Below are 26,230 nucleotides of genomic sequence, written 5' to 3' on the forward strand. Positions count from 1 at the left end.
TACCCTCTAGGACCTAGAATTCAAGTGCAACTGATCTGTTGAAGATAAGACAATATTAACACCAAGTGCTTGTGTAATAAATTAAGGAATGTGGCAATAAATAATGAAAAAATGTTTTCATTTGGATTTTATTTCGAAAAATGAAAGTAAATTTTTTCTATTTAATAACTGAAGCCAAATACAAATTTCCAGCACAAAGAGTTTAATTGGTGCACAGTTGCAATTCTAACCTAAGTTATTAGGGAAGAGAGGCATGTTTGATAAGGTAGGTGACAGCAAAAGAGAACCTCTGTTATTGAGGTGCCTGGGTGGCTCAGTGGGTTAAAGCCTCTACCTTCGGCTCAGGTCATGATCCCAGGGTCCTGGGATTGAGCCCCACATCGGGCTCTCTGCTCAGCAGGGAGCCTGCTTTCTCCTCTCTCTCTCTGCCTGCCTCTCTGCCTACTTGTGATCTCTGTCAAATAAATAAATAAAATCCTTAAAAAAAAAAAAAAAAAAAAAACCCCTGTTACTGTTACATTTCATTTAATTTTTGCAGAACAAGTACAGTCATTTTTGCAAAAATATTAGGAAACTTCATCAATATTCCCCAAGAGCTTCTCCTAATCCTTTGATATTCAAATAATAATCTTTGGAAGTACCCTGGGGATCATCATTCCTGAGTTCCTTTCAGATTCTAACTTCTCAGTGTCTCTGCCTGTGATTCTGGCAGTTTACCCATCACTTGAACTGACTTCAAGAAAGCCTAAAGTCTTTTGCAAGATTTCTACCCTGCTCCACCTAGCAACTGATTTGCTTTGTACTTGCATTTTATTGTAATACAAGTACCCAAAATAATGAAAAGACTGGCATCAATAGGCTATTGCTGAATCATGACTGGGTATCGAAATAGGGACTAATTTTACACACGGCCATTTAATATGGAATTTTTTTAAGACTTTATTTTTAAGTAATCTTTACACCCATCATGGGGCTCGAACTCATAACCCCAAGATCAAGAGTCGTAGGCCACACTGACCGAGCCAGTCGGGCGCCCCAACTAAGAATATTTTTATTCTAGGACAACTCTTGTTTCCTCTAGGAACTGCGGAACTCCTATCCTAACTGTAAGTCTCTACTGAGAGTGCCAGGCATTGTTCCAAGTAATTTTGATGCATTAACTCACGTCTTCCTCTCCATAACCCTCTGCTGTAGGTAGAAGGATTATCACCTCTTCTTAGAGACTAAGAAGCACACACAGAGTGGTGAGGCAACTTCCCTAAGGCCAGAACACAGCAGATAATGGAATATACACCCAAGCACACCGTTCCAGAGTGCACTTTCCATTCAATAAACTATCTCTCTGTAATATTATGAATTCTCCAAAAATAAGAACCTCCATATCTAGGAAAGAAGTTCTCACACTTCAAGAAACGTAAGAATCACCAGCGGCACTTATTAAACATACAAGTTCAATGACACATGCTTGGTTCTGATTCAGCAGGTCTGGGAAACACCTGACCTCCCCACTGCCGCCCCAAGATCATCCTGATAGAAAAGGCCACATTCGAGGACTGATCGAAACTCTATTTCCTATCCTGCCTCTTCCTGCTCCAACACAGCCAAACTCGAGGACTCTGGGTTTTCCTGTCCCAAGCAGTGGAAGAAGCAGTGGAGGACCGCGGCCCTCTCCCGCAGAGTTCTACCCACCGGCTTTGACTTCAAACGGTAACTCTAGTTCTTTCAAGGCATCTTTCTTTAAGGGCAAGTTTTCCAACTCAACAGCACCTGAAAAATAAAACAACAGTGTGAAATGTTCGCCCAACACAGGCAGTAGGCACTTACTGTGTGCAAATCTTTGAAGGTTAAAGGGAGTTTTACAGCTCAGCCTGGCTAGAAAAAGCCAGGAGTAACACGGCGACCAGCACCGGTTTCCTGCCCATCCCCCTCTGACAGCGGAAGCTCACCAGCAGGTGAAGGGTGTAGGCAGCGATCTTTTTCTATAATAAGCCAGACAGTACATATTTCAAGCTTCATGGTATCTGTTGTATGTTCTTTCTGTTGTTTTTTTGTTTTTTGTTTTTTGTTTTACAAGCCTTTAAAAATATAAAAATCATTCTCAGTTTGAATTTGGGCAGCTGGCCAGTGTGCAGACCCCTCGTTCACCAGACCACCATTAACATCTGGGCCACCTGGGAAGAAATGCAGGCAGAGGCCCCTGCGAGATACCCGCTGGGACTGAAACAGAGAAATTTGCAGTTTTTAACAAGCTCCAGCCACTCCCCTCCCCCCAACAAAAGGGTCTATCGCACACAACATCTGGGAGCCCATGAGAGTTCAATAAAATTGGACATCAAAAAGAATTCCACTCTCCCTTCTGGACAGACCCGCTCCACACGATCTGGTCCACGTCTGTGCCTGCAGGCTTCGTCACCCGTTCCAGGGCACAGAACAAACCACTGCTGAAGGTCCCTTGCAGACCCAGCTTTTATAGGACTTAAGCCGAGAGCTTCGGGACGTCTGTGAACAGCCAAGGCTCCCTGCCTCCCTCTCCCAGCTGTGGAAGTCACCCGTCCGCACTGACACACCACGCCCCAGTCTCCAGCAGGCACTGTGCTGGCCACTGGGAATACGAAACGAGAAGGCAGGGTCCCCATGCTAAAGGGCGGAAGAGACAGCCATCATTCTGCAAAACTGTTTGCCCAACTTAAGGCAATTTCTGGGAACAGGGAGTACAGACAACCACCCAGCAGCCACTGGTACAGGAACTCAGAAGAGAGGCAGGCCAGCCAAAGACAAACTAATACAAGAAGCAATTATTTTTTCCTTTAAATGACGGCTCAGGACTTGACGGTAATTGGCTTCTAAGGTATTCAAATCCAGTAGCTCAGCAGATGCTGGGCAAATGCAACCAGCTTACATTTTAGACTTTTACAGGAACATACGTCCCCACGAGGGTCCCCACATAACCTAAGACTAACCAAAAGGAAAAGTTAATAACCCCAGAGAGCCTGGAAACAACTCTATTTCCACATTTGGGGAGTGAATGATCACGGGGCGGCGGGGGGTGAGGAAGGGGGGCGCATGAAACTTGTTCCTCAACAGTGGAAACTGACTTAAAGGAGGAAAGCATATGGTTTCTTCTTTTGAAGAGCATTATTTGCAATTTGAATCATTTGCCCTATTTTTCAATCCCCAAATCTGTCACAAAGGCAGACGGCACTACGTCTCCTTGGCTGTTGTGCACCTTGGAGAAGTGGAAGGAAGAGTAGACAGCCCACGCTGGGAGAAATTAATGCTGAACTGCGGGAGAGCGGGAGAGGTGCTCTAGGAAGGGGAAGAACCCGGGGAAAGGACGAGAAGGAAGGGCAGCCTCCAGCATTACGGAAACAAAGGAATCAGGCAAAACAGCAGCGGCGGTCAGCAGCTCAGTGGTTCTGGACGGAAGGCTCGCTGATGCCCCACCCACTCAAATCTGCACCCACACCTGGCCCTGCCGGGAAAGGTCCCTCGAGGGACCCAGAGTCGGGAGGACTTTATAAATGACAATGCTCTTCTTCGTTTCTTTCCTGGCAGATAACGTGCAGGCTTATTCCTGGACGTCTCCTCCCAAAACGCCTCCGCTTAGCAGAGCAAGAAGCAGAGGCCCTAGAACTGGGGTACACCTAGAGGCTGGTGGCTTTTCGGTCAGCACTGATGACTGCTGGCCTCTCTTCCCGCAGCCCTGCGTCACCCAGAAAGCCAGACTGAGGTGAAGAGCTGATAGGAACAAAAAGGAGGGGCCCTAAGTGCTGGGCCACAAACACAGATAGGCCCGCAGCCCGAAGCTCAGGGCCCCTGATGTGACACCGGCAGCTGCTACCTTCTGGCCTCAAACCATCCCGAACAGGCCTGGGGAGTTCTCCGCCTCCTGCCTGTGCTCAAAAGCGTCAGTCCTCCAGGAATGCCGTGCCCCGCCCAGCGCCACCAGCCCAACTCCTGCTCGGCTCCGTCATCCCTCTCCAGAGTCCTGCCAACAGGGGGAAGGACTCCCCTGCTTTGCACACCTCGCCCCCCCCCCCCCGCCCAGCCCGTGCTGTGCCTGCAGCTCTAGTGGAACAACTGACAGCGCCTGGCATGCCCAGCAAGGTAACGGGTGTCCGAGGACAGGGACTGCCGAGGTCGAAAGAAGGACAGGAACAGCGACTGCTCAGTGAGATCGGACTCGAGCCGAGCGCTTATCCCACCAAGTCAGCGAAACCTCCCAACAATATGAGGAACAGCCATCCTGTTTTCCACTCTGAGGTGAGGAAAACTAGGTGCACAGGTAAGCAATTTGCTTAAAAATCACAGAGCTAGGAAGCCTGGGTGGCTCAGTGGGTGAAGCGTCTGCCCTCCGCTCCGGTCATGATCCCAGGGTCCTGGGATCAAGCTCCACACTGGGATCTCTGCTAAGCAGGGAGCCTGCTTCTCCCTCTCCCCTGCAGCTCCCTCTGCTGCTCCCCCTGCTTGAGCTCTCTCTCTGCCAAATAAATAAATAAAACCTTTTAAAAAAAAAAATCACCAAGCTGTTAACTATAGACTATAGTTCATACCAGGTCTGTCCGATCTCAAGTGGCAGGAGGAGAGAGGTGACTTGCTCAGTCACAAACAGCTGTTAGGTGGAGAGACCAGGCTCAGACCACGCTGAGCTCCTGGTATCTTCTCCAGCCCCCATGTTTTCTATCAGTCCATAACACAGAGCCGTCCATAGCCAAAGCAGCCACTCAGTGGTGTCCGCAGAGACTGAACAAATAAAGTCATATACAAGTTCTCTCTCCTTCGAATACTCATTTGCTATTTTGCATTTTTTATTACATTTAGTACGTGTGCACAATCCACCCTTTAAGCCCCAGCCAAGCCAATCACAGGGTGACGATCGTGACAATGGGACATGGTGACTGACTGAGGGCCCACTACACGCCCAGAAGGGCTCTAAGCTCTCGGCTCTACATTCATGTCTAGTCCTCAGAACCTCGTGACACAGTTCATATTCTCTCCAATCTACAGAAAAGAATTTGAGAATTCATGAAGAATTGGAATAACCTGCCCAAGTTACTGCTAAGTAGAGAAATGGAATTCAAAATCAGTCTGACCGGGGCACCTGGGGGGCTCAATCAGTTAAGCATCTGACTCTTGATTTCGGCTCAGGTCATGATCTCAGGGTCATGAGATCAAGCCCCAAGCCGGGCTCTGCACTGTGCAAGGAGCCTGCTTAAGATTTTCTCTCCCTTTGCACCACAACCACCACTACCACTCACCTCTCTCTCTCTCTCTCTCTCTCTCTAAAAACAAACAAACAAAACAGTCTGGCTCTAAAATTCATATTCTTAACCACTAGCTCTGTCTTCTTGGCATCTCAGACACTAAACATCTATAGACGGATTAAAATAACATTCCTATTCCTATGCAGGACCCCCTGCCTCCAAATGGTGCTCACCTATAACTGCGATGCTCACAGCTCCAAGCTTTGTGGGGTGCCTTGAGTCCATAAGCAAGGGGCACCACACTAATATTGGTTATGAAAGAAAAATTATTTTTCTATTCTGCAAAGAGAATATTTTTTAAACAGGAAGCACAGAAAAGCACTTTGAAGCATCAGAGAGATACACACAGTTGTCATTATGAGATATACTCAAAAACAGACCAGAAATCTGTTTAGTGTAGAATCTATGATACATCGGATACCACAAATCTCTACTCATTTCTTCCACAAACATTCTATCTCTGTCATTAACAAGGTTATCGTCTGCGCTTCCCTTTCTCGGCTCCCCGCCCTGTGCAACGTGGATAGCTTCAGAGCGTGTAGGGGAACTTAAGTAAGTGAACCAAGAGGTAAGCTTGACACTCCTCTTGTACTTTGGACACATCCTCTTCCCTGACAGACTGGTCACTCTCACCCTGTACTTAGTAGCTCCCTTCTAAGTACAGGAGGAAAAGGTCGGGACAGAAGTTAGAGATGAAGAAAAAACCTACTTCTGTTTCCAACAAAAGGAAGGGAGTGGGCGGGGCGAGCGGAGAGCTCCCGACAGCCTGTGGCCACCACAATCCTTGCACAGGTTTAGATGGGTCAGAAAAACGTGGAAACAACACTCCTGGGGACAAGCGAGCCACGGACACCCTCTTCACAGACCCCACCAGTGTGTACCACTGCCATGCCCACTAACCTGTCCTGGTCCACAGGCCAAACTCCACAGCCTCAGGAAGGCGAGCTTCCCGCATCTCTGAGATCCCCTTTCCACTTTGTGGGCTGCTACACGCTTGCAGACTATCTCCTCTCTCTAGATTTGCTCAGGGGCTCCATTTTGAGTTGAGCAAAGAGAACTTAAATTAAAACAAGGAAAAGGAAAAACAGAGCGATTTTCTGATCCTCGTGCCAGTTTCCCCGCACTGCATTCAATCACGCCTTGGCACTCACCAGGGAGAGGCCTGTGACCATGACTCGAGCTTTAGTCTATCAAAGACCCCAACAGTAACATATTTTAAAGCTTCAACTTGGTGTCTGTTACACACTAGCCAGACGGGAGCTGTAAATGTCATTCCGTTTGATCGGTGTGAGCCTTACAGCAACCCTGGAGAAGTACCTTTCCCACTTTTCCTTTTCTTTAAGATTTTATTTACTTATTTGAGAGAGGGAGTGAGAGCGAGCATGAGCAGGGGGAGAGGCAGACCTCCCACGGAGCAGCGAGCCCAACGTGGGGCCCACAACCCTGGGATCATGACCTGAGCCGAAAGCAGAATCTTTACTGACAAGAGCCACTCAGGCATCCCTTACCCGGTTTTCCTAAAGAAACTGAGGCTCTGAATTTCAGTGGCTTGTTCACATAGCTCGTAAGTAATACAACAGGATTTGAAGCCAAAGCCAATGCCACTGTCACTACGTCACTACATCACTACATCATGGCTACCTCCAAAAAGCTGCATAAACCTAAACAATTAGCTGGGATAAAGCACACTCACCAGCAGCATAGTCTTTTTCTTTCTCATATTTAACAGTTCCCCTAAAATCTATGGCAATACAGCCACATACTAAAGGTACCCTGCCATAATAATCAGCATCATGTGAGAGAACATATTTCCTTTTACACATAATTAGTACAAAGCCATCTGGGCATTATGTTTTATTATTCTTAGTACAACAAAATGAATATATAAAAAAAAAAAAAAACAGAAATGCCATCTGCAGTAGCAAACTTTACCAAAAAGAGATACACGCACGCACTCACCTTTCAGAAGCGCGACAGAGAGCTGATCGGTGTTCAGGTTATTGACGTATTTTCCCAGATAGGTATTGAGAACCCAGGCTACAAGACCTTCCAACATGACTATATCCTCAAGACAAGGTGTTTAAAAATCATGGATCATTCTTTACTTCTCCCTCTCATGGTCATAGAAGAACCTAAGGAAGAAAAAGAAAAACAGGAAATCAACAGAAAACCAGATGTTTTTTTTTTTTTAAGATTTTACTTATTTATTTGACAGACAGAGATCACAAGTAGACAGAGAGGCAGGCAGAGAGAGAGGAGGAAGCAGGCTCCCTGCTGAGCAGAGAACCCACTGCGGGGCTTGATCCCAGGACCCTGGGATCATGACTTGAGCCGAAGGCAGAGGCTTTAACCCACTGAGCCACCCAGGCACCTGCAGTTTCAGAAACTTTTGAGAACAGTGATAAACCTCTGCCTTCTCCCTTTCATTTATGTTATTTTATGAATGATCTTGATGAACGAATTTGCACATTTGAATTAGAGAAGGCTTAAAGAGGATCATTGTAGAATATGTTCATTGAAATCTCTTAGGGCATTTTTGCCTTAATCTAGGACAGGGTTTTTCTTTCTTTCTTACTTTTTTTTTTTTTTTTTTTAAAGACAGTGTTTTTCAGCCTCAGCCCTGTTGACATTTGGGCTGGATGATTCTTCGCCATGGGGGAGCTGTGAGCCGAAGGCAGAGGCTTTAACCCACTGAGGATGATTTTCTAAGCTGGCTTCCTATGCTACCTTCCCTAAAGGTGGATGAATGAAAAGCACAGATTTAAAAAAAGATGGGGGGGCCGCTACTGAAGGACCCCGTGTTAGCCAAGGATCAAACAAACATGTTCTCACACAGCTACAAGGAACAGTCACGTATCGATATGCCAAACATACCTACAATTCCAAGTTGTCTCTCCTTTCGGTGTAACTGATCATTAAACTGCTTGCCTTTAGTAATTCACCTTGGCATTAGACTGTCCTGGTCAGAGCTTCTCATCCAAGTGTAACTGGGCAATGTCTAGACACATTTTTTTTTAAAGATTTTATTTATTTATTTGACAGACAGAGATCACAAGTAGGCAAAGAGGCAGGCAGAGAGAGAGGGGGAAGCAGGCTCCCCACATTGGGCTCGATCCCAGGACCCTGGGATCATGACCTGAGCCGAAGGCAGAGGCTTTAACCTACTGAGCCACCCAGGTGCCCCACTAGACACATTTTTTATTATCATGACTGGGGTTACTACAGGTATCTCGTGAGTAGAGACCATGGAAAGAGCTAAACACCCTGCAATGCACAAGACAGCTCCCCCATGGCAAAGAATCATCCAGCCCAAATGTCAACAGGGCTGAGGCTGAAAAACACTGTCTTTAAAAAAAAAAAAAAAAAGTAAGAAAGAAAGAAAAACCCTGTCCTAGATTAAGGCAAAAATGCCCTAAGAGATTTCAATGAACATATTCTACAATGATCCTCTTTAAGCCTTCTCTAATTCAAATGTGCAAATTCGTTCATCAAGATCATTCATAAAATAACATAAATGAAAGGGAGAAGGCAGAGGTTTATCACTGTTCTCAAAAGTTTCTGAAACTGCGGGTGCCTGGGTGGCTCAGTGGGTTAAAGCCTCTGCCTTCGGCTCAAGTCATGATCCCAGGGTCCTGGGATCGAGCCCTGCATCGGGTTCTCTGCTCAGCGGGAAGCCTGCTTCCTCCTCTCTCTCTGCCTGCCTCTCTGCCTGCTTGTGATCTCTGTCTGTCAAATAAATAAAATCTTAAAAAAAAAAAAAAGTTCTGGAACTGCATTACAGGAACCCAGGCACCAGACGATGCTGATACAATGAACTACCTTAATCAGCAACACAAATACAAGAAATTCTCTGGTTCCAACTACAGTATTTACATCCACTACTGCTTTACCACTACCTATAAGTAAACTGTGTTTATTAGCATTGCAAAAAAATATACACGTTACTTTTAATATTGTAATAAGTTATCATGAGGGAACTTGAGACATAAAAGTTTCAATGTGTTCTGAAATTGCTCCACTAGCTAGCAGATCCTAGTTAGAACTATGAGTTCCAAATCCTGCTCTGAGGCAAGCACATCAGACACCAGCCCACCATGCAGGACACTCTGGATTTGCTATGGCATGTGTCCCACTTGGAACCAGCCCTTTCAGGATCCTTTCCAGGCACTCTGCCCCACCCCCACTGATTCATCTTAGTGCCAGAAAATACACTTATCCCAAAAGAAAGGCCATTACCCAACAAAGACCCAAAACGCAAGGCCCTGTAAGAGTTAAATGAACCTTCAGGAAAGACTGGCTTTTATTCGTCAACAGTGACTTGCACTTGCACTTTCCTTTTTATTTGCTATCAGTGACAGTAAAAATAAACAAGTAAATAAATAGCATTTGATGAAATACTGATTTCTTTTCAAAAAATTTTAAGCCATATTTTGTGTAAAGCTAAGAATTTGCTAGTTACTGGATACATTTATTTAAAGGAGAGGTTATAAGAACAAACTCTTAAAAATAAGAAATGTTTAACAATCTGGTAAAATAAACACTTCTATATTACAACTTCAAACAAGTAAATCTGTGAGAACAAAATATGAATCTGACTTATTCTAGTATTACTATGTAGACTCCAAACACACTTAGACGGAGCCAAAATCAGAGTGCTCTTTATTTTTGAAGTTAATGCCATTGCCTCCACCCCTAAAATGCCAGCAAACTCTCTATTAAGTGCCAACTACAAATACTCTCCCAGTAGAGGGAGAAACTGCCAGGTGGTACCCAAGATCCGGCTGGACGCTACTTCCCCTGAAGGTGGAAGAGTGCAAAATACAGATCAAGGAAAAGATGGGGTGAGAAGCACTGTAAATGCCCTGGTCAGTAAATTAATACTCAAACCAGAAAGAGTCTATTAGCTCAGCTAAGCATCTAACCCAGGCTTGAAGCCACTTCAAGGATTCCCTTAAGGAATCCGGTGTCAGGAAGGGCCGCCAGACTGGCTAGAATCCCAAAGTGTTTACACTCGGGTCCACCCGGGCTTCCAGGCAGTCAGTCGCCTGGCACTAACTCGCACCTGACCTCGCCTAATCGGTGGGGTAGGTGACACTGGGGATCAGGGCTCAGCCCACGGGCGGGCAGACAGCCGGGCATGACCTTGAGCCAGGCCCCTCCCTCGAGGGGCGGCCAAAGCTGGGAGTAGGAAGGGACAGGCAAAGGGACCAGAGCGCTGCTCCCCGAGCCGGCCGGGCCCGAGCGCTGTGGGAGTCAGAGAGCTCAGAGAATTCGGGACCAGAGCGGGCCTCGGGCCCCAGAGGAATGGGACTGCCCTGAAGGCGAGGGTCCCACAGCCCTTCCTCCACTCCGTGGGCTCCAGGGAACGGAGACCCCAACACTCAGATAGAGGCCGGAGGAAACGGCGCCTGGCGGCTGGGGTCCCGCACCTGAAAGCAAGGACTCAGCTTGGGTGTAACCCCGGGGAGCGGGGGTAAAGACTGGCTTGAGGCCTGAAGTCCCCAACCCACAGCGTAACCCCAGAAGGCTGGTGGGTGGTTGAAACACTGTGGCGAACTGACCAGCGCCCCCGTTCTCGGGCGTGCGGGAGAGGGGCTCGCACACGGGTCCCGCACAGAGACCGTGGCTCAGGCGGGGAGACGCGGGCTGACACCGTCCCCGAATCCCCCGGCAACAGACTGCTGGGACCCCGGAAAGGGTGCCGGGTCCGGTGGGGACTCGGACTCCCAGGGCAAGGACGCCGGGGTCCCGAGAAGCCAGGCAGCTCCAAGCCTGTCAGTCCCTGGGGTGCCCGTCGGGGCTCGGGTGCAGGGGGCTCGCCATGAGGGCAGCGGGCTCGGGGCTGTCGGGAGCACGGACGCCCCCGGGCCCCCGGAGAAGCTCAGACCGCGGGAGGGCCGGACGCCGGGCTCCCCGGGCTCCCAGCGGCGCGCTCCCCGCGGGCGGGCCCGGGCCCCGGCCCCGGATCCGAAGCGGAGCCGGGACGACAGACAACAGGCCCACGGCCCACCTGCAGTCTCCGACCCTGCGTGTCGCCCGGCGTCGCCCCGCCTCGGCCCGTACCTGTCTGTGTCCCGGGCCGCCCGCCTAGCCCGGCACTGCGCGGCGCTTCCTCTCCCGGCTCCTCAATGGCGCTGGCCAGCGGCGCTCCGGCCCGGCCCGACCCGACCAATCGAGCGGGCGACGTGCCGGAGCCTGGCCAGCCGAGCGCCGAGTCATCGAGGAGGCGCCCCCTGCCGCCGGCGGCCGCTCGCGGCGGCGGCGGCGGCTGCTGCGGCTGGAACCGGAGAACCGCCCAAGGAGCCCGCAACCTACGGGGCTGGGAGGAGACTGAGGCCCACGGGAGGGCAGGGTCACAAATTCGTGTGGCTTCTACAGTCTTGGAAGCCAGCGTTCTTCCTCCATCTGGCCCACTGACAGTGGGTTCCCCACTCAGTAGCCGCAGGGGTCTGCTAAAACATAATTCAGACCAAGCCACTTCCTTGCTTAAATCGGCTTCCCCCCAATGCTTGAATTAAAACCCGGCTCGCTCTGGCTAGATCTGATCCATTCCTGTTTCTTTTTTTTTTTTTTTTTTAAGATTTTATTTATTCATTTGACACAGAGAGATCACAAGTAGGCAGAGAGGCAGGCAGAGAGAGAGAGAGGAGGAAGCAGGCTCCCCGCGGAGCAGAGAACCCGATGCGGGACTCGATCCCAGGACCCTGAGATCATGACCTGAGCCGAAGGCAGCGGCTTAACCCACTGAGCCACCCAGGCGCCCCTCCATTCCTGTTTCTGCCACTCTCTCTGGCTCCCTGCCTTCAGCAGCCTTCAGTTCCCCCCTAAAGGACCCTGTGCTTTTGCTATTCTCTCTACTTAGGATGCCTTTTCCCGGGATCCCTACTGTCCGGTAGAAATACATGCCACACATACAAGATACATCATAATTTTTAATTTACTATTTGGTACATTTTTAATGAAGAAAAAAAGTGAAAATGAGTAATGTATTTCATTTAATTCAATATGTCCAATACATGATCATCTCAACCTGTAGCCAACAGAAAAAAGAATCAATGAGATATTTTAGGGGGTTTTAATAGTAAGTTTTTGAAATTTAGTCTGTATTTTATACTTATGGTGCATCTCAATACGAACCAGCCACAGTTCCCAGCCTAAGTGGCTGGTGGCTACAGAGCAACCTTGGATAGTCCTACAGTCCATTCCTTCTGGTTTCAAATATTCCACTCCAGAGAGCATTTCCTTACCATCTTATCTAAAGTTCCCTTCAACCGTCACCCAGTTGTGTTTTCTTCACAGACCTTAATGCTATTTGAAATTATCTTATTTGTTTATACTTGCCTTGTCACCTTTCTCCACCTTGAAAGTTCCCTGAAAGCAGTGATTTTATCTTTTTCACAAATGCCTCTCCAGCACGTAGACATTGCCTAGCACAGAAAAGACTCATTTAAAAGTGTTATATGTGAATGAAGGAATAAATGAACAAATTATCAGGTCATCCTGCCTTAGCCCCAGAAGGACAGGAAGAAGACCTCAGGCTCATAAAAAATCAAAAGATACAGGAGACATAATGGTAAGTTTGCAACAGTGTATTTGCTGTAGTGATTATCAGCTCTCCGTGATGCTGAGCTAATGAAGGTGACTATGGGCTGCACATACCTGGCAAGACCTGAGTTCCTCTGGGGTGGGAATAACCTATCCAAATCTCAGTCCTGGGTCCACCTGGGGGCTAAGGTTTGGGTGTAAAACCTCAGACTCCATAGACAGAAGGCAAAAGAGAAGGAGCCCGTTAGAGAAGAAGGTTCTCAGAGTCCAGATCTTCTAGCACAGAAACACCTGGCTATACCTGAGGAGTTTATTAAAAACGCAGATGCAGGGGCGCCTGGGTGGCTCAGTGGGTTAAAGACTCTGCCTTCCCCTCAGGTCATGAACCCCGGGTCCTGGGATCGAGCCCTACATCGGGCTCTCTGCTCTGCAGGGAACCTGCTTCCTCCGCTCTCTGCCTGCCTCTCTGCCTGCTTGTGATCTCTGTCAAATAAATAAATAAAATCTTTAAAAAAAATTACTAATGAGATATTCTCTCTCTCTCTCTCTCTCTCTCTCTATATATATATATGTTTTGTACTAAGTCTTCAAAATTCAGTATTCTGCATTGCGATGTAGTGCACACATCTCAGTTTGGACTAGTACACTCAAATGCTCAACAGCCACACATGCCTAGTGGCTACTGTATTTGACAGCACCAGTCCAGAGTCTCTTGGGAACATGCAGACAGGCCGGTAGCTCAGTGGGTTAGGCATCTGCCTTGGGCTCAGGTCATGATTCTGGGGTCCTGGGATCGAGCCCCACATCGGGCTCCCTGCTCCGTGGAGAAACTGCTTCCTCCTCTCCCCCTCATCCCACTCGTGCTCTCTCCCTTCCTCACTCTCTCAAATGAATAAACTCATGAAAGAGAGGGAGGGAGAGAAAAGAAAGGAAAAAAAGGAGGGAGGGAGGGGGGGGGATGGGAGGAAGAAATGCAGACAAGCCCTATGGGAAGGACAAGGCTAGACCACAGCTCAGGGCCAGCCCCTCATCTTACAGCAGGAAGCTCTGAGCTCCAGGCGGGGACAGCGGCTGCTTTAGGTTCACACTGCAGGTGCCTGGGGACAGGATCCTGGGACTCCTCACCCTTAGCTTTGCCCCAAGCAGCCTCTCCACTCAACCTCCTGGCTTGCTAGATCTGCCCTGCTTGTCCTCTTTTGACTACGGAGCTCCAGGCTGTCCCGGGAGAGAGAAAGTACTTGCCCTTTAAACCCAGGCGTAGTTGATTTTCTTGGGAAATTCTAAAGGGCTGGTTATCAAGAGCCTCCCACAGAAACAGGCCGTCCTCTACACTAGACTCTAGATAAGTATCAAGCCTCCGCCCTGCCCCTAGGTGTCCTCCTCTGCAGAGCAGGGATAATGGGTACTTGGCCTATCTCCTAAGGCAATAATGGAGATCAAATAATTGAAGGCTGTCAGGGCGCTGGGGTGACGCGGTCAGTGATAGCATCTGACTTCTGGTTTCGGCTCAGGTCTTAATCTCAGGGTCCTGGGATGGCCTGCTATCTTGGTCTCTGTGCTCAGTGTTTCTCCCCCCGCCAAATAAATACATTTCCCAACTCTTAGAGTAGGCAACTTAAGGAACATCTCATACTCCCTGGACCCTACTACATACTGAAGCGTAAAACCCAACATCCTTTCCAGTGGCTTCTGAAGCCGCCCTCAGGACCTCCTGTCCTGCCCCACCCCCGAGGCCCAAGGCTGTACCGCCCTCTCTTCCTCTCAAGGCCTCTGCTCAAACAGCATCTCCTCCAAGAAGCTTTCCCCAACCCACCCAGCTAGCTAAAAGCACCCCAGCCCCCCAGCCCCGTCCCTGTTGCTGCTTTTTTCTTAGCACTGCCCGTCACCTGGCACGGCCTACATGTGTTTCTTTACACAGTCTGTCCTAGCATGTCAGTTCTGGACAAGGACCTTGGCTGCCCCGAACTCTCGCATCCCCATCACCTACCTACACACAAAACAGCAACTACCATTTACTGAGCACGTACTATGTGCCAGGCATAATTCTAAGTGTTTTACAGACAGTAACTCAAGTAATCCCTCACTCTGAGGGAGGTACGATTTTAATCCTAATATTTTAGCAGATAAGGAGGCTGAGGCACAGAGAAGTTAATTAACAACCCCCCAACCCAGGTCACACGGGAAGTGGTCACACCTGGGCACACAGGTTTCGGGGGGGGACCCCCAAGTCTTGACTTCTCTGTTAGTGCGCCAGAGCGCCCCACAGCAATGATGAGGGCATGAAGATTACATAGAGAAGAAACAGTCACCATGACCCCCGCTCCCCACGCCCCCGCACTGGCCCCGCTTCAGCCAAACCACTTGTTCCATCATGGTTAACAAAGAAAAAGAGGCAGGAGGGGCTGCATGTGGCCCGTTTTACCCCATCAGGTAGGTGGCTGCCCTCAGTCGCTCCAAATTTACCCCCTCTGATATTGTGTTTTAATTCTTTTTTTTTTTTTTTTAAGATTTTTATTTATTTATTTATTCATTTGAAAGACAGAGCACAAGCAGGGGGAGAGGCAGAGGGAGAAGCAGACTCCCCACTGAGCTGGGAGCCCAACACAGGGCTAGATCCCAGGACCCCTGGGATCACGACGTGAGTGGAAGACAGACATCTAACCATCTGAGCCACCCAGGTGCCCTGATCTTGTGATTTATAATAAGAACTACCTATTTGGTCTCCATCCTCTGTTTCTGGCCCTTAAAACGCTTCAAATTTCCTAACTAATCAGAGCAATGGGAGCATCTTTTGTTCTAATGTTGGGCCCTGTGTACTCAGTTCAGGAAAGAACTTAAGTCATAAAGATGAAAGGAGTGTCTTGTTATTCCCGACAAGCCCGTTTCAACCACAGCTGAGTAGATGTTACTGGGGTAACTGGAGGAAAGCTGCTGAGCATGGGGGCTGGTTGCCAAGGAAACCAACCATAGGATCAGAAGGCGGGAACCCCTCACCTGCACCTCTGGGTTGGGGAGAGGGGCTGGAGGTTGACTCCATCACCAATGGCCAATGAGTTCATGGACCACGCCCATCTAATGAAGCTGCCATGAAGACCCAAGAGGACAGGGTTCGGCCAGCTTCTGCATTGGTGGCCACGTGAAGAAGCCCGGAGGGTGGCCCATGTAGGGGACCGTGGAAGCTCCAGCCCATTCCCACCTTGCCTTATGCATCTCTTCCCACTGGCCGTTCCTGAGTCCGAGTTACAGGCTTTGTAAGAAACCGGTAATCTAGTGAGTAAACAGGTGTCCGGAGTTCCATAGGCCGCTGTACAGATGGATGGAACCGAAGGAGAGGGCTCGTGGCAACCTCTGGTTTATAGCCGGGGAGCCTGAAGCACAGGTGAGACCACTTGCCCGGGTGGCTGGTGTCTGAAGTGGGGGGCGGGCTAGTGGGGCCGAGCCCCTCGACTGCTGGGTCCAGTGCTCCCGCCAGGTAGAGCATCAGAATGGAGTTCGTTTTGGAGGGCGCCTCGCCGGTGTCTGCGGAGAACTGGGGAATTGCCGGGTGGCGTGGAAAACACTCCAGACCCTCTCTGGTTGATGTCCTGTCTGTCTCCTGCCTCAGCCGCAGAGCTGAGTAGTCACAGAACCGTTATGAGTCCCCAAGCCTGAAATGCGTACTAGGCGGCTCTGTACGGAAGGGTTGCCAGCCCTGCTCTAGGGTACGGGTAGGGGAGAGGGCAGGGCTGTGGGAGGAGAAGTCCAGGAAATCACCGAGAATGAGGAGCGTCGTGCTGAGGGAGTGACTGTGACCCAGGAAAAAGGGTGAGTGACCCAGGGGTTGGCTTAGTGAATTCAAGGCCCAGGGTCTCTTCTCTCCCTCCCGGCCTTTACATGAACCCCCTCTGCCTGCAACCTCTCCCCATCCTTCGTTCTGGAAAACTGCTCCTGCCTCAGAAACAGGTCAAAGGTCACATCCAGAACTATCCCCTCGCTGTATGTGTGTGGGGAGGGAGGGGCAGAGGCTCACCCCCTAAGTGAGAAGGGGTGCTACATGTGAACAAGGAGATCTGTAGAGACTCCGGCTCACCCCAAGAGCAGTGCCTCACCCCAAGAGTCGATGACACTGAGGGACAGGGCTGATGAGGGCATAGTCAGAGGCCGGCGGGGGGATTCTGGTCCCAAGGGAGTGGCCAGGCTCTCAGCAAAGCTCAGCTGTGCTTTGGGGGAGCTTCCAGGGTCCGGACACAGCACGGGCCAGTCAGCCCCGTGGCCCGGACTCCATCTCTCCCTACACATGGGCGGCAGGCAAGGAGGACCACGGGTGAACCCCAGCTCAGACCCGAAGCCAGAGCCAGGAGCCCGTGTGTGAAACAAACAGGAGGTTTATTTAGAAGCGGGAATGCTGTCCAGTATATACAGTACAAACTCTGTCTTGGGATCCACACAAGCCTGGGAACTGAGACCACATCCAGAAAGGGCCTCCTTGCAATTCAGAGCTGCCCTGGGAAAGAGCAGGGAGGCTGAGGTCGTCCCAGGGTGGTCCACCAGGGGGCAGACACGCTCCATCACTGCCCGGCGTCCTGCACCGGCGGGGAGCCCGGCCAGGGCGGGGAGCCCGGCCAGTCCGGACTCCCAGGGAAAGCGGATTTCGAGGAAGCTTTTACTTTCTCTTCATGGTAAAGACTGGACTCTCCCACCCTCCAAAAGTTCAGCTGCCAAGTCCAAGTCCAATGGTCGTCTTCAGCAAGAGATCCAAGTACCTGGGACCCAACTGGCTTCTCCAGGAGTCCCCTGCTCCTTCCAGAATCCAGTGAGGGCCACAAGCCATGCTCTGTGGGACTCCGGGCATGGACTGGGGGGAGCGAACGGACTCTTCAATGGAGAAGAATGGTTTGACAAAATTACTGATTTCAGCTGCCTCGGGCAGGCCATTCAACCCCACAACATGGCTACACAGACCAGCCGCGCACGACAGACACACGGACACAAGGCTGGCTCTCAGCACCCCATGTCCACCTGAGATCACGGCAGGCACAATACCCAAGTGGTCCCGTGCTTTCCCTGGGGCCTGGGACTCCAAGAACAGCGAGGGGGGCCGAGGCGAAGAGAAGCCCCTCCTCGGGAGGCAGAGCAAGGCCCATGAGGTAGGAGGAGAGACGGCTGTGGGCCTCAGGCATCTCCAGGCCCTGAAATTCCCTGACCGGGGTGTGGCCTCGCACAAACTCAAAGTTTGGCTTTGTCCTTTCCTTGGCTTGTTGGCCTGCATGGCGCTTTTTTTTTTTAATTGCCCCATGCTGAAGTTGGCAGATTTTCAGCTAGAAGTTTGCCATCTTGCCCCAGCTACAGGACTCACATACGTTGCTTAGCTGGGCTCTCTGGGGTTCTGATTCTCCCACCATTGTGCAAGAGGTGAAGCTGGCAGGAATGGATCTGGAGATGGTACCAGCGAATGTGGGGAGGTGGGGCGACCCCGGTCCCCTGCAGGCGTTGCCACCCTCTCCCTGCACAGGACCATCCGATCGATGACACACACCCCCGCACCGCCCGGCCCCCGCTGGAACCATCCTGTGGTCTCAGCACTCAAGGCCCAAGCACTGCTCTTTTTCCACGGCCCCTTCTCCGGGGACCACTCACGCAGCGTCCGTCTTCCCCGGTAGGCCACACTGGAAGGCAGGATGCTGGGGCCTCCCAGGGAGCCAGAGCTGGGCAGCGCCCAGGGATCAGAAACAAAATGAGGGCTGCAGAAGCCCAACTCACAGAACCAGCTGGGGGGCAGCTCTCAGAGCGGCGGCTGGCCCCAGGCTGGCCGGCATGTCCGTGTCCAGCGAGCCTTCTGAGAAGGACACACACCGCGACAGGAGCGGTTTTCACAATTCTCCTTCTGCCGGTAGACGAGAGGTATTCTGAGGCTGTGGTGGCCACTAAAGGAATTTGGCCCGGAAAGAGCTAGAGTCCTGCGGGGTGGGAGGCCCAGGAGGACCAGGGAAGAGCCCACCGTAGCTGAGACGTGACTCCCACCAGTCTGGCTAACTGGGCTTCATCCCAGCGTCAGGCACGCCAAGGGGCAGTGGCTTGTCCTCTGGGCTCGCCAGCAGAGTCTCTGGGGCCCCCGGCTGGGACTGAAAAGGGCATTCTTCCTTGGAGAAGGGGACCTGCTCGTCATCTGGGGAAACGGAGGGGCTGGCGCCCACGTCCCCCTTCGTGTAACTGGCCTGTGAGGCGCACTGAGAGGCGTGGTCGGAGCTGCTGCACACATTCACGATGCAGGTGACATTGACCTGGGTCCCGTGGCCACCGGAGGAAGTCTCTGCTGAACAGAAGACGGGGGACGGGCGGTCAGGAGGGGTTTTCTGGAGTGGAGGAGGTCGGCCAGGCCCGTCTGCTGCCCAAGAGACACATTAAGACAAAAGGGTCAAGAAGAGCGCTGAGCCGGGGCCTAGAGGCCACGGTTCTAGCCCAGCTCTGCTGTGTAACCTCGGGCAAGTCGCTTAACCTTCATGTGTTCGTTTCCTCGTCTGTCAAATAATTTCCCACTCACGTCAACCCCACAGATGGGAGGAGCCAGTTACATAAAGCCGGTGTAGGTTCTCGGAGCACAAAACACACACCCCGCAAAGAATTGGAGAAGCGAGCAGGGACCGGAAGCCAGGCGGAGTTCTCTTCCCGGACCTGCAGGAAGCCTTGGCAGTCCTGGCGGGACCAACCAGGGAAAGGCCAGACTCCTCTGTCAGTGGCCCCTTATCTGCTGGCTGCCAAGTCCACATCAAAGGGTTTGGAAATTGCTCCCTTACGGAGATGCAACTTTGACCTTGACATTGTCTTTATTCCTAGCAGCCCCTGTTTCCTCCACATAGGGCTGCCTCTGTGATTTCATAGATCTGGGATTCCAGAATGGGGTGGGTGGTGGACTTTCCCCATCACTGAAGCCAGGAGGCCTGGGGCAGGTTCATGCGCACCTTCCTGCCTGGCCCTGTGGGCACCTGCGTTTCCTAACTCGGTGAGGGACGGAATGTTGGATGAGCCGAGGGGCTAAGTATAAGGGGCTGGATGCACGCAAGCCTCTCTAAGAGGGGGAGCTGCCCCTGCTGTCCTTGCGGGGACGTGCCAAGAACCCAGCTATGCAGGGGAGGGCTGCAGGATGGAGACAGCCAGCTGCTCTGCTCAGAACAGCCACAAAGAGGCCAAGCGAGGGAGGGCTGAACTCATTGGACCGGAAGGAAATTTCCACCCTGAGCCCCCACGGCACACAAATGTCACTCAGTCACCATGGCCTTTTCACATGGTGAATGAGACACTGCCGGGACGGATGGGCGACCACGAAGGGGGCACAGCCACATGTTCCCACAGGAGAGGGAGGTGCTGGGGTGGGCGGAGAGAGGGGGAGAGCCGAGGTGACACCAGAGAGCAGGGGTGGAGGGTGGAAGAGGTGGACGGCCGTGGTCAAGGATCCACGTGTGGGCCAAGGAGGAAGCCGCAGCAGGATGACCGTGGAGATGCGGCTAGGCAATCGGAAAGATGAATCCCAGAGATGGACAAAAACCAAGAGTTTATATCTGGAGCTCCGTTTGCTCATTCAACGAAGGTTTAGGACCACAGGCTACGCCCCTTCCTGGGGGGCTCTCAAGCTGGAGTGGGGCACCAGCAAGACATCAGAATGACTAGGGCAGGCTACGGCAGGGGACACGGGTGGTGCCCCTCGGTGCGGGCGGCAGTCGGGGGCGGTGGGGGGCAGTCCTAGAACAGGTGACAGGGAGGAAAGATGGTGCAGCCCTGCCAAGGCGAGGCCATGCTCCTCTCCAGATGAGGAAACTGAGGCTCAGAAGGGTTAAGGAGTCTGTCACTACAGTACATCCAAAGAAGGCCCAGGCTTTCTTGGGGGAGACCCGGGGAGGGCCTCCCTCCACTGTGGGCTCTGAAGCTTCTTGCCACGGGTGACCCCTGCCATGGACCAGGCCCAGGGCAAAATGCATTCTGTGTGGCTTCTCCAGAACCCACGAGGTCCCCGCAATCCTGAAGCCCCAGGCCCAAAGGGACTGGACAATGGGCCACAGTGAGTGGAGCCCTGAAGGCACCCATTTCTTCATCTAGCTTTGCACCCCAGGACTCTGGAGCCTGAGTGCCCAGGGGGTCTTCCTGGCTAGCTGTGTGCCCCTGAACAAATGCTTCAACCTCTCTGGGCCTCAATGTCCTCATCTGTAAAACATAATAGGTCTTAATATGAGCATATTTAATATTATATAGTAACTTATATAATATACAAGAAACTATATAATATGTAACTATGTGATAATACATGTATAAAATATTTAATTATATATAAATAAATATAAACTTATACACAAATATATAAATATTTAATTATTTATATTTAATTATAAATATTTAAATATATATTTATATATTATAACATATAGGAAAACTCCCTTCCTAGATATCAGGGACTCCAAGGACAAGCTGGGATTGTGTAGAAGGGAGGGTGTTCCTGGGGAAAGAACCCACATGGGCAAAGGTAGGCAAGATTTTCTGGGCTCAGAGAAATGAAAGAGGTCTGTGGCTCGTGTTGCACCCGAGGGAGGGTAGGGAGACAAGGCAGGCAGGTGACACAGAGCTGGAGGTGGAGGGTGGCAGGGAAGGAAGCCAGGTGTGTTCCCGCCTCTCACCTGAGCTGCCGGAGCCGGCCCGGGCCTCCCCGGACCCACTGGCCTTCTCGGCGCTTGGTGCCGGCGGCGGGGTCCTGGCGGGCGCCCCCCTGTCTGCGGTGCTGGCTGAGCTCTCCAGGGAGCTGCTGCTGGAGCTGGGGGCGGTGGTCAGCAGGTGCTGCTGTTCTGCGCCCTGGGCGCCTCGGGCGTCATCAGCCGGCAGGTGAGGCTGGAGGGGCGGGAGCGCAGAGCGCGGTCAGCTGGCTCGGCTCCTCCTGCCGCTTCCTCCTTCTCACCCACCTGCCCCCCCCACCCCGTGATGTCAGCGTTGCGGTTGATGCCGCGCCCCGGCCCACGCGGGCACGGTCCCCCACACACGGCGCTTTCAGGACGGTGGGATTCTGCACAGTTTCTGCGACCAGCGCCTGGCTGGCCCCCAGGAGCGTGAGCCGAGGACGGTGGGCCCGTGCGGCCCTGTCCTCCGAGCTGTCCTGGAGGCGGGGCAAGCCTTTCACCCTCGTTCTGCATCAGGGAGGCAGAGGCCCGGAGAAGGAGAGTGACTCTCCTAAGGTCACTCCAACGGCACGGGGTGACGTGGCCCAGCCTAGCAGCCGAGAGCGCAGGCTCCAGACAGACAAGAACATGTGGGTACAAATCATGGCTCCTTCACTTACTTAGCTGTGTGACCTGGACAAGTCCCCTAGCCCTTCTGTGCCTCCTTCATTCGTATTATTGGGGGAGCATTAAAAACCTGGCTCCTAGGGTTGTTGCAAAGAGTAAACGGCTGACTACTTGCCACGTGCTCAGAACCATGCCTGGTCCACTGTGAAGGCCTGGGCCCGGGTTCCTTACGTGAGGGCTCGGCACACTTACCACCACGAGCCGAAATCTGGCCTGCTACTGTTTTTTGTACGTACAGGACACAAGCTAAGAAGGCGTCTTATATTTTTTAAATGGTTGGGGAAATGTTTAAATAATATTTTGTGACTTGCAAAATGTTCTATGACGCGCAAGTGTTAGTGTCCGTACACGGCCCCTCGCACTGGCTGACATGTGTGGCTTTCCTCCTCCGGCGCCAGGCTTGAGTAGCTACGACAGAGACCGTACGATCCAGAGAGCCTGAAATATTTGCCATCTGGCCCCTTCGTGGACAATGTCTGCTGGCCCTTGCGTTGGATCCATCAATGCGGTGTAGACAGCCCTAGCTTAAGACCCTCAGCCATGGGGTGCTGGCAAGTCTTTCCAGATTCTGCTCCCCAAGCCTGCCCTGTGACTGCGCCTCCTACCTTCTTCCCGCAGAAGAACACGAATGACACCAACCATGATAATAAAGTACTAGCCAATATCTGAGGGCCATCCAGTGCCAAGGGGATGCAGTCCTTCCAAGACTCTATCTCGAAACTTCCAACTCTGCCAGTGTTGGCAGAGGAAGGACCCGAGGTCCAGACAGGTTGAGTTCTTCGTCCAATGCCACACAGTCAAGACATGGTACAGGTGGGCTAAAACCGTGACCCCCTTCCTGAGTGTCTGGGTGTTCGGCTCTGGAGGCTCAAGACAATGAGGTGCTATCCAGGCACCCCCGCTGGGAAGCACATCAGAGCCTGTGGCCGGTCCACACCCCCTGAACAGGCACACAAGCACTCCTTGCCTTGGGGTTCTTAATGATTGCTGGATCCCAGAAAAAAGGGAGACAGAAGGGCCCACGTTCTCATTTGCTGCCCTTGGCCCCTGGCCTGGCAGGATGCAAGGGTCCAGTCGGGATGGGAACCACGGCAAATGAAGGGGAGGGGGGGGTGCGACCAGGAGGACAGAAGAGGAAGGGGGGGGCGAGGGTCAAGACGGCAGGCCTCTGCTATAGGGACGTCAGCCCCTGCTCCCCAGGAAAGGCTGGGACCCCTTGGCCTCGTTCCTGCTCCCAGGGCTCCCCAGGGAGCAACAATCTCAAGTGTGCTCTGGGCAGCCGACTCACTCTGGCCAGCCCCCAGCCCCCAGCCCAGCCTACCAGGGCTACGGCCTCTCCCACAAATGAGCCTGCCCCAGCCCTCAATTCCCTGAGGCCGGCCCACTGTCATCAGACTGAAGGGTCTTTTTTATAAGCTGTCCCTTGAGGACACGGAGTCCCAGAGAGGGTGAGTCCCCGGCTCCGTATCACAGGGCCGGTCTCGTCCGCGGCAGAGGCACAGAGAATCCGTGTAGCAGAGATGCTGCCTTCCTGGTTTACAGCCCCTGGCTTTGGACGGATGGAGGGCATTTCAAGTGCAGGCTGAAGCTTGGCCCAGGTGGTCTGACTTAGGCCGCTGGAGAGCATTCTAACCCTGCTCCGACTTGGACGGGGGGGAGAAGGAGGGACCGGAGGGCCATCCAAATGTCACTTCTCACTACCTCACTACCTCCAGAGAAGGGACTTTTGGGGCCAGTACCCTGCTCCTCTGCTCGTGGCTAGGGCTGGAAAGAACAGGAACCCTCAAAGGTCACAGTCCGCCTCCTTCCCCCAAAGCCACAAGTAGCAAAGTTCAAGTAGGCTCTGAGCAGGGAAGATGGATCCTGAGTTCTGCGGCTTGGGCCGGGCGGGGAGTACTGAGGAGGCTCGCTCAAAAACACAGGACTGCAGACAGCCAGCCCTGATCATGGCCCAGCCCCGCCATGGGCAGGACAGAGCCCCCAGCCAGGCCCTCCAGAGTCCCACGGCTTCCGTGTTTGCCTGTGCGAGCACGTGCTCGTGAGGCTCACATCTGTATGTACAGGTGTGGGGGTGGAGGGTGCGAAGGGTGCACACGCACCTGTCTATGGGGGGGAGGGGTGCATATCTGTGAGTGGTTAAGTTCATGTGCGTGCTGGGGCTGGTGAGGAGAGGCCCTCCTAGGCTGGTGTGCCAGGCCACCCTCATCAGCTGTGTGACCTTGGGAAAGTTCCTGAACTTCTCTGAGCCCAAATTTCCTAGGCAAGACACCTGGGGCAATAATCGTTCCGCCTGGGTCGGAGCCTGGGCTGTAGCCTAGGCTGTGAGACTCAGCAGTGCTCCGCTCCCCGCCTCACAAACATTCACTGTCCTGTGAAACGTGAGCCCTGCCGGGGCGCGTCTATGGGAGTGACTGTAGGCGAGCTCACACGCGTGGATCTGCCGGCCTCTTCCGAACGGAGGGAAGCCACTGTCCCTCACGGAGCCTTGGTGTTACCCCTGCGGCAGGAGGGACAGGAGGTGCGGGGTCTCTGCACTCCCCACCCCAGCCCCCAAGCAGGGACAGCGGCCCACCGCCGAGGAAGAGCTGGGCACCGGCCAAGCGTGGGGGCACGGGTGGGAGCGAGAGCAGCAGAGGGCCCCAGCAGGGGTGAGGGGCAGGCCCACCCTAGGCGCCGGCAGAGGAGAGGCCTGCGGATTCCCATGGAACTTACAAAACCCAGGCTCGGCCACTCACCCAGGTGTCTAACCTTACACGGGTCCCCGACCCACCCTGGGTTCATCTCCTGGGCAGCAACACGCAATCGTGGTGGGGCTTCCCTGCCGGGGGTGCGTGGGGGCGCAGGCGAAAGGCCTGGCGGGGCTCCCGGGCTGCTTCCCCGTTGAGTAGTGAGGAAGCTCTCGGGAGCCTGAACCCGGCCACAGTGGGAACGGTTGCAGTGGTGTGCGCAAACACCACCCATCAGAGTCGGGGTTTGTTGGGTTTTTTTAGCAGCCCAGAGAGCCAGTTACCAGCACACCGCTGGGCTCTTCACTCAACCGCACTCAGCAAATAATCAAGTTATTCTCAGTGAACATGAAACTCCGGGAACGGAAAGGGGAAGTGGAGGCCACAGGGCCACGCCCAAGACACGTTTGCTGCCTCAACTGCTGGGAAACCCTTGGTGGGGACACGGGCTGCAGGAGCCGAGCGGCTGGCAGGAGCCGGGAGGGAGCCCTTGCTCTGCACCCCGCCAGGCAGCAGCTGTCAGTGCCCCTGAACCAAAACCAGAGGAGAGGAAGGCGTGGCCTTTGGGGGGGGGGGAGTGGGTGGCAGCTGAGAAGCCCTGTGCATGTCTAAGCCCCTACGTTTGTCTGCAGCAACACCGCAGGGCAGATGGGCCAGAGACACACTGCTGTGTGACCTTGGGCAAGTCACGTTCCCCTCTGCACTTTTTTCCTGCCGGCAACTTCGGGAGCTGAGATCAGTCTCTGCTCCCTCCCAAGGCCAATTCCCTGTGTAAACCTCGTGCTCTGGGCCACCAAGGGTGGAGCATTTCCCTAGCATGGTGGTTCTGGATCAGGGGCAATTCTGGCCTCAAGGCGACACTTAAGCAATATCCGGAAACAATTTCAGCTGCCATTCCTGAGAAACAACCAGTGATATTGGCGAACAGCCCCCAGAGCACAGGATAGCTTCCCCCTACCCCCCAAACCTCCGTGACAAAGAATTATCTGGCCTCAGATATTAAAATGGCTGAAGTTGAGAGACCTTGACCAAGCAGGACTGGGGACATGGAGGGAGCTCCTCAGACTCTATTTCCTCATCTGTAAAGTGGGTTAAAAAAACCTCCCCTGCCTACCAGGTGGAGGTCACAGCACACACTGCTCTGGCTCATCCAGCACCGGTTCCCGAACCCTGTCCCTCCCCTACTCCCCCACAGAGGCTGGGAACAGCCAGGGGGGGTCCCACGGCAGGGCTCTGGCCAATAAGAAAAGAGAAGCCCACCCAGGGCTCCGGGGACAGTTCCTGACCTCCTGACCACTGCTGGCCTGGCCACGTTCCCCACTTCTTTCTGCCTCAGACCTGAAGGTCACATCCAGGGTGGGGCCCGCGATCTCACAAGGTAAGGCCACAAGCA

At 52.7% G+C, this 26,230-nt stretch overlaps 2 protein-coding genes across 10 annotated transcripts in view; both read right to left on the reverse strand.

The window, feature by feature from the left end:
• VPS13D (vacuolar protein sorting 13 homolog D) overlaps positions 1–11,436 on the reverse strand; it is a 252,982-nt gene extending 241,546 nt beyond the window's left edge. For 5 of the 8 annotated variants that reach the window (XM_032302406.1, XM_032302405.1, XM_032302404.1 and 2 more), the window contains exons 1-3: positions 11,328–11,435; positions 7,224–7,396; positions 1,690–1,767 (exon numbers count right to left, since the gene is read on the reverse strand). In XM_032302406.1, the coding sequence (XP_032158297.1) occupies positions 1,690–1,767; positions 7,224–7,320 (175 nt within the window). In that variant the 5' untranslated portion in view covers positions 7,321–7,396; positions 11,328–11,435. Of the gene's footprint in view, positions 1–1,689; positions 1,768–7,223; positions 7,397–11,327 lie in introns of all 8 variants that reach the window. The other 3 variants (XR_004276204.1, XR_004276203.1, XM_032302408.1) reach the window with 1 other exon arrangement.
• Positions 11,437–17,155: 5,719 nt separating this feature from the next.
• TNFRSF1B (TNF receptor superfamily member 1B) overlaps positions 17,156–26,230 on the reverse strand; it is a 33,306-nt gene continuing 24,231 nt past the window's right edge. The window contains exons 9-10 of one of the 2 annotated variants that reach the window (XM_032361588.1): positions 21,452–21,659; positions 17,156–19,098 (exon numbers count right to left, since the gene is read on the reverse strand). In XM_032361588.1, coding sequence (XP_032217479.1) covers positions 18,818–19,098; positions 21,452–21,659 — 489 coding nt within the window. In that variant the 3' untranslated portion in view covers positions 17,156–18,817. Of the gene's footprint in view, positions 19,102–21,451; positions 21,660–26,230 lie in introns of both variants that reach the window. The other variant, XM_032361587.1, reaches the window with a different exon arrangement.

This window comes from Mustela erminea, chromosome 10 (genome assembly GCF_009829155.1).
Source record: "Mustela erminea isolate mMusErm1 chromosome 10, mMusErm1.Pri, whole genome shotgun sequence".
In the NCBI taxonomy this organism is placed as follows: Eukaryota; Metazoa; Chordata; class Mammalia; order Carnivora; family Mustelidae; genus Mustela; species Mustela erminea.